Below are 10,420 nucleotides of genomic sequence, written 5' to 3' on the forward strand. Positions count from 1 at the left end.
TTTTTTTATCGTAAAAATAAATCTATTATGCGTCTGGAATATGAATGCCAAAACTGTTAATTTGCGGAGCAATTTATTAAAAAAAGACCTACCATTTTATTTTATTATTATTACAAATCGGCATGCCTTATAAATTTTATTCCCTAATTGTTGGGGGATGGGTAGCCCCATATATATGTGCTCTACATAACTACTTCTACGTTTTTAGGATTTTAATTAAGCTCTGCATTTTTAAATTTAATTATTTTTTCCTTCATCGCTGAATATTTATAGAAAAATATGAAACGAATTAAGAGCGAAAAAAAAAAAAAAAAATTGAGAATAAAAAAAATATTTTTTCAATAAATTCAGTTAAAAATAATAATTTAATCGATTTGTGATAATGCCAAAAAATATTTTTTCACTCACGTGGTTATACGAATAGAGGCCCGTATCGTTGAAAATTTGCAAAATAAGAAAATAATATATAATCAAAGGGAATTTTCATTTATTTTCATTTATTTTCATATATTTTCATATATTTTTAAATATTTTCATTTATTTTCCTATATTTTTATAATTTTCATATATTTTCATTTATTTTTATTTGTTCTCATTTATTTTTATTTATTTTCATTTATTTTATTTATATTTGCCCCGCGTTTTGCGTACCCATTTTTTTTTTTTTTTTTTTACTACCATTTTGCTCCTTTTAACAACAAAATACATTTGATTTCCAAATTGTGAGCAGTTAAACATTGCCTAACTGTAAAGCACGATATGTAATAAAAAATATCCCCCCAAAGGGAACTAATTTTACATCAAACCATTTAATTTTTTCATAAATGGCTAGCATAATAAATCGCACAATTCAGCATTTGTAACATGCATACCAAATTGTTTTCATGATCATCTAATTGGGCGTTTCCAATTACCCATTGCAGAGAAAACATCCATTTTGTGTCAATAGGGGAAATAATGTCTAACGCGAAAAAATTCCTAGTATACTTCACCCCAAATGGCGTTAAAATTAGGCTAAAAACGCTATAAGTGAACCTCCATTTCGGCTTATAAGCTTCGTAGGAATTTTCCCTTTCAGAATCACACTTCCTGCATCCTGAAATGTGGACTTGTACCATTTAGTCCTACGATAACACATGAAATGCTTGTGCGCCGGGTGAATGTTATCCACTCCAGCTAACCTGCACTAATCGGTAATAATAAACTCATTGTATACTATAAAAAATGTTATCCCTTTTTCCATTCCGCACGAATATGTTCGATTTCTGCTATGGGCCAAAATGCTCTTTCTAGTGGCAATTACCTTATAAAAACAAAATTTCCAATTGGGGAATTATTTGGCGCAAAATTACCCGCCCTTTTACGCATCCTACCCCATATGGAAAATGTTTCAGTGGCTTATAGACCCCATTTGTATTTCTCTTCGAAGTGTTAATTTATTTCTCTATATGCGTGCGCACATCGTGAATGAATCATCATATTATAGGGGAGCATATTCATGTTGCCCAATTTTATGCGTTCACCTAGTTTATGTGCTTACCCCTCCTTTTGAGGGAATATCGTAATTTTTCTCACCTAACAGAAAAACGAAAAAAAGGGTTCACGCCCAATTTTGAACTCGTCCGATTTGGGCATCTTTGCCCATTACGCTTGTAAACTTCTCTTGAAGGTAATTTTGTAAAGATACAAAATAAACAACTTTTGTTCTACTCACGCGGCTTCTCAAAAATTAATAAAAGCAGATTATACATTAGCACTCTGTCTAAGTCGTCTCAGTCGTTATATTCCTGTATGGATTGCTAAAATGAGGAAATCTTGGCAACTACCATGCCCCCAATTTTACGATGAACCTTATTCTTAGCCTCTTCCATGCCCTCAAATAACTTATTTTTCCACCTCTATTTAAAAGAAAATGAACAAATGGAACAGCCCCAGCGGAAAAGTTCAAACTAGTGAGTAGCCACGAATGAAATAGTAGATTCTTCATAAGTTGAGTAGAAAACGGGTTGCAAAAAATGACATTTACCTGGAAACATAGATGCGCAAAGGGTAAATAAAATTTGTATAATTAAACAACACCATACGTGAACCGTTATTAAGAAAAAAAAAATGGAAAACAAGTGAAAACACACTTAGAATAATTTCATTCGTAACTTCCTTCTTATGAGCACCGTCTCTCAATTTTTCTAACCCCGCTCTTTAAAAAATCCAAAATGTCATTTTTTAAAAATAAAAAAAAATGCAACAAGTTAGTTTCCTTTAAGTAAAAATAAGACATACTCTTAATTAACTTTAAAAGAGTAAAAAACAGAAAAATCAAATAAGCAAATTTGGTGACGAAAAACATAGATTACCAAACGATTTAACACCGTTGTAGTAACTTCCATTTCGCAGAAAAATATAATGCACAAGTGCCCATATGTGTATATTCCCACATATGCCTGCAAATTATGCAAATTGGGGGCGGGGGCTTAAGTAAACACTGCAGATGCTACACGTGTAAGCCCATCAAATCGATATTGGGATCAAACAAAACAAAAAAAATCATACGTAAGAAGATATCATTTCACAGTATCCAATACAACGAAAATATCATTTAAATGCCATTAAGAAAAAATAAAATTAAGCATTCAAATTTGAAAAAAATTAAGCCAAGGCAAATTTTCCCAATTTTTCAGAAATAACTAGCTACCACCGGTAAAAATCAAGGACTCAAAATTAATTATAGACGTGGCAAAACCAACTAACAATTCATGTTATACATCTTTTAAAGCTTTTCAAGTAATCCATGAAAACAGGCTTATGTATACCGTGGGCTTTAATGTCATATTTCAATACCTTTACAAGGTTGTACAAAGATATTATTATGCCTAAGGAGAAAAATATAACGGTCAAAAAATGCAAACTTTCTTCCGCAAAAAATACCGCTCCGCATAATGCGAATACAAAGGGTAAGGAGATTATGATACCATATTTCTTAAGTTTCACCAGCCTAAGTTGATTTGCGCTAATATCTGGATTGTCTTCACATGCATCCACGTAACTGTACGTATTAAATAATATTTTTTCTATTTGAGAGTCCAGCATTCCGATAGGGTTAGGTATGACTATTTTCTTTGCCTTAATGGGTTTCATACTGTCTAAGGAGGGGGGAAGAACAGCGTTCTGCTCTGTTTTGATAAAACCACTATTTTCTTTTAAGGCCTTTTGATCATCCACCACTTTAGGTACTTCTTCGTCCTTTATCTTCGGTTTCATTAAATTTTCCTTTATCATATTAATTTTTTCAAATACATCATCTATCTTCTTTTTATAATCCACCAATTTAAGTGCTTCTTCGTCCTTTACCTTCTGTTTCATAAAATTTTCTTTCATCATATTAATTTTTTCAAGTGCTTCATCTATCCTCTTTTGATATTCCATCACACTGGTCATTCCCCCACTCAATGCCTTATCTTTCATTGATTTAATCTTTTCGAAAGTTTCCCCAAACTTCTTTGTATAATCTGCTACATTAATCATTTGGAAGTTTGCTATTTTTTGCTTCAAAGGATTAAATATATCCTGATTTTCTTTTATTCCTTCTTCATGTTTCGGACTTTTTAATATTTCTTTGTTCTCAGTTTTTTCTAATATTTCATTGTCAACGGAAGAGCTTAAATTTTGTCCACCTTCTAATGAAATTTCTTTCTCCACATCTTTTGACAGGGACTCTTTATGCACAGTTTCAACATTACTTTGATCTTCTGGGGTTGGCTCATTATTTATGCTCAAGTTCAATTTTGAGTTAAATATTGATTCAAGTTCCTTGTCGATTTGTTCTAATAATTGTTTACTAGTTTTCAGTTGGATTGTTTTTTCCTTTTTTGAATCTGCTCTACATGTGCTCTAAAAAAAAAAATTATAAAGAATGCATGATTGTTTGTGAAAGAAAATGTCCTAATTGTCACATCCCTATCAAGAATTGTATGCTTTTTTAAAAAAAATAAAATGAGCATGTTTAAATGTTATTATACATATAACACATACCAAGCTGTTATCATACTGACATGCTAATAGCAAAAAGACTAGCATAGAAATTTTCGGCAAAATGGAGAACATCATTTTTTTTGTTGTTGTTTAAAATTTGTTTACTTTAATGTTATCTGTCATATGTAACTATGATGGAGGGTACACCCATATATATATATGTATCTGTGTACATATATGCATGCCTGTATATTCATATGCATATATACCTGTATATTAATATGCATACATACCTATTTATTCATATTCATACATACCTATATACATATATGTACATATAGATAGATATAGATATATAGTTATATAGATAGATGATAGAGATTTTTTTTCTGTGAGTTATTAAAATTGCTAGTTTATGTCAGAAGATAAGTTTTTTTCTTTTTTATTATTTCAATTTTTTTCATCATACATAGTAAAAAGACTCTTAAATTGGGCTTTCCAAAAGTATATATATAATCCAGACAGTAACAAAAATAATTATGGATTCCCAAAAGGAAAAGGCATTTTTTAAATTTTATTTTTTCATACTTTGCAAATTAGTGATAATATAGAAACCATTTTTATTAGTACAATATAATATCAATGTAATTTTACGTAATTGAAATTGGTAGAACTTTTTAAAAAATAGATAAACTAATCAATCGTTTAATTTTAAAACAGGGCAACTTTTTGATATATTTTTTTTTTGTTTTTCCAAAACAATGTATTCCATGGATACCATTTAAAACCGTGCACAAACTAAAAAAATTGAATATGGCAATTCCGAAAACGCATAAAATATATAAACCACATGGGTACAGCGCGATCAAGGGAATTTTAAGAGTGCATAAATGTTTATAACTGTATATTACACGTCTTGTTACAAATTCTTAATTTGAAACGCGTACAATTTTAAGTGCGCATGTATGAAATAGCAGTTTTATAGAAAAAAATATTTAACTACTCTTCTGAATCGGTAATTTTTGTGTACTAAAAATATAAGTTAAAAAATATATATTTTTTAAAAACGTACGTTAATATGTAGCATTACATATACAATATATTATTTTAAAGCCATAGTTAGAGTCCACTACTTCATAAACCCGTGTTTTATTATATGTTTTTATACAAAAAAGCGTGAAAAAAAATCTTAAAAAGGCATATGAAAATGTCAAAGCTAAAACCAAATGTCTTATTAAACTTTTTTTATTTTTAAAATTTTAATGCAAAATGGCTTTCCTTTTTTTCTTTTTTTTTTTTCTCTTTTTATTCCTGCGTTATCCAAAAAAAATTTACTAAGCAACATTTGGGGGCATATTTTATTTATGGCAAAATTCTTCTAACTCCTATAAGGGGTATATTATTCATATTATATAATTTAGTACTATATATAAACTCCACAATAGCGGGATTTTTTTTTTTTTTCTTTTTTTTCCTTAAAAGGATCAATTTATTCTTAAATTCTCAAGTATAATCGAAACAGCGAGGAAGTCATCATTTTTTTAAACTTCATTCAAAATAGCATTGTTCATACTCCTATATCAAATAATTTCAAAAAAATCTTTTTTTTTTTTTCTTCAAAGAGAATAATTCTTAAGTACAAAAAAGAAAAGTCGAATAGAAATACCAGAAAAAGAATATTTCTAAGAATTGCAAAAAGTCGTTGCATATAATTTGTCATATTTTTCATTAGTTCATGTTAATGCGTTAATTTATCATTTTGTTAATAATTTTGATTGCCAAATATTTAGAAATAATTCATAATATGTACATTATCATCTTTCATAAAAGCATATTCATCATTCGAGTCACACTTTATTAAAAAGGTAAATCATTAACAGCCTTAGCGTTTTGGTTTTATACTTATGGGGGAAAACTCCTTTAACAAGAAATAAACTTTGGCCCCTCCAACATTTCGTTCTTGCCAGACCGTTGATAAATGACCCATTGACAGCTATATATAATTCTAAATATACCACCCGAACAAACTGTAACTCAGACGATATGACAATAACGCTATCCATCTATATCATATCTGTCATTTTTTCTTTTACTTCCAAACTGTACAAAGTATAAGTGGAACAACAAAATTCGTAACCCATTATAACATAAAATTGCGGTACTTGTAAGGATCAGAACGAATTAATCCTCCCCCTCCCTTTTTTTTTTTAACATTAAAAATATGAACCTATAGCTTACTCATACATTTCTTTTCTTCTTCCCAACGCTATTTTGATTATACATAAAAACATACGTGGTAAAAAGAATCCACGAATTTGGTTTTATATTAAAAATATTTTTAGAGGGACAAATAGTTACATCTCTTTTGCTTAGTTTTTTTCCAAGGAATTTTCCTTTTTATGGTTCCTAACGAAGCCTTTTCTAAGTTATATTCACTAATCAAACTGCATTCCATCTGTCTGTACATATACATATATATATGCGGAGAATGTCCTTCCTTTTTTCCCCTCCATCTGGTATATCTGCCAATTCAAATAGGGAGGGGTCGTACATTCCACTGCGCATCTTTAGAACTCATAAAAAAGGGGAAGGAAAAAATGTTCTCGTGGCAAAAATTATATGTCACGCGTATTCTACATTGTCTCACTCACTTTGATTATTAAACAGTTTCATATGTTTAACAAAAAGCAGGCTCTACTCCATTTACGGTTTTAATAAATGTTAAAAAAAAATGCCGTTTCCAGTAACGTAGGCGCAGTAGCACCAGTCTAGAAATATGCGCATGTATGTACATATGTACACGTGTATATATATGTAGTCATTTCAATGCACCATTCGCAATTCCACTGTAGTTGTTCACTTTCTCTACAAGCATCTGCTCAGTCCTGCATGACTGATCGCTCTTTTGTTTAACACGGACAGACTTGCGCAGAAGATATCATAATAAATATAAGTATACGTAACGCTATATATACCATCGCTTTGTAGATGCATCACTTATGTTATTCTTTGTGAATATGTCTTGGCGCCATCGCTTCAGCGCATCAAGTAGACGCATCTAAAACTGCATTTCATGGCAACTTTTTTGGGAAACGAAAAATGTATGAAGTAAGATAAAAGAACCAATTCGTGAAAAAAAAAAAAAAAAAAAAAAAAAAAAAACTAAAGAATCCTCTTACATGTTCCTAGTTTTGCGCTTAATATATTCAAAAGAAGAGTAAAAAATAGACAAATGGTACCCATCAGAAGGGCCCAATTATCGTAATCTTTAAGGCACTGCTCCGTACAAGATGGTCTCACTAATTTGTCTATATCATTATGCATACCACCTTCATGAATAACTCATCCCGTGAAAAGTATCTTTTTCTTTTTTTAAATCAAAATAAGGCATACTTGCGTCAATTTTAAAACATATAGATAAGTTTTTTGAATAAATCTTGAAATGGTAAATCATTTAGGAATCGAAAAAAACACAAAAAGCAAATGAATACGATTGGTGGGGACAAAAACGGATGAACCAATCGATTCAACACCGTTATAGAAACTTCCATTTCGCAAAAAGGTATAATCCGTAAAAGTTCGAATATATGTATATGCCCACGTATGCCTGCAAAATTATCGCATTGGGGGAGGCTTAAGTAAACCCTAATGATGACATGCGTACACGGCTGTCCAATTGATAGTGTGGTAACACAAAACAAAAAAGGGTATACATAAAAATGTACCCTCTCGTAGTATGTCCAATGTAACGAAAATATCATTTAAATGCCATTAAAGAAAAAAAATTTAAACATTAAAATTCGAAACAAATTAAGCCAAAGAAGTTTTTACAAAAGTTTCAAAAATAGTTAGCTGCCACTGGTAAAAAAACAAAAGATGAAAAATTAGAGCCATGATAGAACAAGCTAATAAATCATTTTATAGATCTTATAAAGCTTTTCATGTAATCCTTGAAACGAGGTTTTCTTATGCCACGTGATTTTAGGTCATATCTCAACACCTTCATCAGGATGTAAAAAATTAACAGAATACTTGCGACAGCAAATGCAAACATAAAAATAGGTTCCACAACATAACCAAATAAAGAATATTTGGATACTATGATCACAAAGGATAAGGAAAATAGTGAATAGTATTTTATAAATTTTATCATCTTAGATTTCTTTTTGCTAATATTTGGATCCTGTTGACATTCATCCATATGACGGTGCTTTTTAAATTTTTTTTTTTCATTTTTGGAATCCGGCATGTGTATAGGGTTACGTACAGTTTTGTTGTTTTCACTAATACGCTTCATACCATCCAAAGCGGGGGACGCAGTATTACTGAGCTTTGTTTGGACAAAACCCCCATCTTCTCTTAACTTCTTCTGATTATCTATCATTTTAAGTACTTCTGCGTTCATTAACTTCAGTTTTGTTAATTTTTTATTCATCATATTAATTTTTTTTAATCCTTCAATCATCTTTTGCAGATCCTCCGTATTATTCATTTTACTGTCCAATATTTTTTGCTTCAAAAGATTAAGTTGTTCCTGATTTTCTTCTATTTCTTCTTCATGTTTCAGACATTTTAATATTCCTTTGTTCTCAATTTTTTCTAATATATGCTTGACAATGTAATAGCTTAAATTTTCTCCACCTTGTAATGAAATTACTTTCTTCACATCATTTGATAGGGATTCTTCATATGCAGTTTCAACATCACTTTGATCTGCTCGGTTTCGCTCTTTATTTTTCCACAAGTTAAATTCTAAATCACGTAGTGATTCAAATTCCGTGTCTATTTCTGCTATTAATAGTCTACTAGTTCTCGGTTGGGATGTAGCAGCAGCGCTATTCATCCTTTTTAAGTGTGCTCCACATGAGCTCTAAAAAAAAAATTATAAAGAACACATGATTATTAGTGAAAGGAAGTGTCTAAATGCCACATCGCTATCAAGAATTGTTGTATATTTTTTTCAGAAAAAATAACAACTTATAAACAAAAAAAAGGGCAAATTGAAATCTTGTTATATATATACATATATATATATGTACCGAGCCGTTGTTGCAGTTCCATGCTAATGGCAAAAAGACAAGCATGAAAGCTTTCGGAAAAATGGCGAACATCATTTTGAGGAAGGTTTAAGACTTATTTTTTTAATTATATCGGTTGTAAATAAATCTACAAATTGCAATCGCGTATATGTCTAAGCATATTTTTTTCTGTGAGTTATAAAAAGGGATAATTTACGTCTAGATAACTCCTTTTTTTTTTTTTTTCATATATATATCGTAAAAAAAAACCCTTAAATTGGGATTTCTTCATAAAAAAAAGTAAAGTTACAAATACGTATAACTGAGGATAACTATATGGAAAAATGATATAAATTTTTTTCTTTTTTTTCTTACTTTTCAAATTAGAATTTATATACAAAGGAAACCATTTTTAATTAATGTAATTTTGCGTAATCTCTGCTTGAAAAAGTTGTTAAAATAAGCATCAACTAATAATCAACAACCTAATTATAGAACAGGGAAATGTTTTGGTGCTTTATTTTTTATTTTATTTTTTTTTTGCAAAAAACAATATTCCATAGGGGCATAAAAAATGGTGAAAAGGAAACGAAAAAATACTCAGTAGAAGTAGGAAAGACGTAAGATATATAGTATATATTATTATGCCACCACGGTCAGCGCACCCCATATGATAGGAAATAATTCAAAAAGAAATTTTCTACAGATAAAAAAAATACGTCTTACTAAAAGATTCTTAATTTGGAGCAAATACCATTTTAAGGACACGGAATGTTATGACAAAATAAAATATTAATTATTTTTCTTTTCCACGATAATGTCTATATAATAAAGAAAAAATAAGATGAAGAAAAATATTTTTAAAAAAGCTATGACAATTTTCCTTTATGCATAACCACCATATTCTTATCGCTCAAGAATGCAACTGTAGAGCCTTGTTATTATATAATTTTACAAAAGAAATGCAAAAAAATATCTTCTGAAAAATTTTAATAAAACATGGAATCTACAACGGAATGCGTTATTAAACCCTTTTTATTTTAAAAGTTACAGTCGAAAATATTTCTTTTTTATTTTTTTCCTGCTTTTATCCATAAAAATTTTGCTAAGCAACATTTGGATGCATGTTTTATTTATGGCAAAATTCTTCTAACTTCTATGTGGTATATTATTCATATAATATAATTTAATACTATATAAACTCCACAAAAGAGGGGAATTTTTTTTTTTTTTTTTCCCAAAGAGATAACCTTAAGCACAAACAAAAGACTGAAAATAGAAATATACGAGTTAGGAGTAAGGACATTTCAAAGATTTCAAAAAAAAAAAAAAAAAGAGCATAAAAAATTTTCTAATAAAAATATAGGACAAAAGTAAAACTCTGGACCCTCCTTATTTAGCATCATTATCTTAATAACCTAATTTGCAATATT

General features: G+C 29.6%; 2 protein-coding genes across 2 annotated transcripts; both read right to left on the minus strand.

Annotated features, from left to right (window-relative positions):
- Window positions 1-2,751: 2,751 nt before the first annotated feature.
- PCYB_041030 (Pv-fam-b protein) lies at window positions 2,752-4,104 on the minus strand (the record flags this gene model as incomplete). The annotated part of the gene is made up of 2 exons (XM_004225254.1): window positions 2,752-3,888; window positions 4,030-4,104. The coding sequence occupies 2 exons, from the start codon at window positions 4,102-4,104 to the stop codon at window positions 2,752-2,754; spliced, it is 1,212 nt and encodes a 403-aa protein (XP_004225302.1).
- Window positions 4,105-7,882: 3,778 nt separating this feature from the next.
- Window positions 7,883-8,812, minus strand: PCYB_041040 (Pv-fam-b protein; the record flags this gene model as incomplete). Its single annotated transcript, XM_004225255.1, has 1 exon — window positions 7,883-8,812. The coding sequence occupies one exon, from the start codon at window positions 8,810-8,812 to the stop codon at window positions 7,883-7,885; it is 930 nt and encodes a 309-aa protein (XP_004225303.1).
- Window positions 8,813-10,420: the final 1,608 nt, after the last annotated feature.

This window comes from Plasmodium cynomolgi, chromosome 4 (genome assembly GCF_000321355.1).
Source record: "Plasmodium cynomolgi strain B DNA, chromosome 4, whole genome shotgun sequence".
Taxonomy (NCBI): domain Eukaryota; phylum Apicomplexa; class Aconoidasida; order Haemosporida; family Plasmodiidae; genus Plasmodium; species Plasmodium cynomolgi.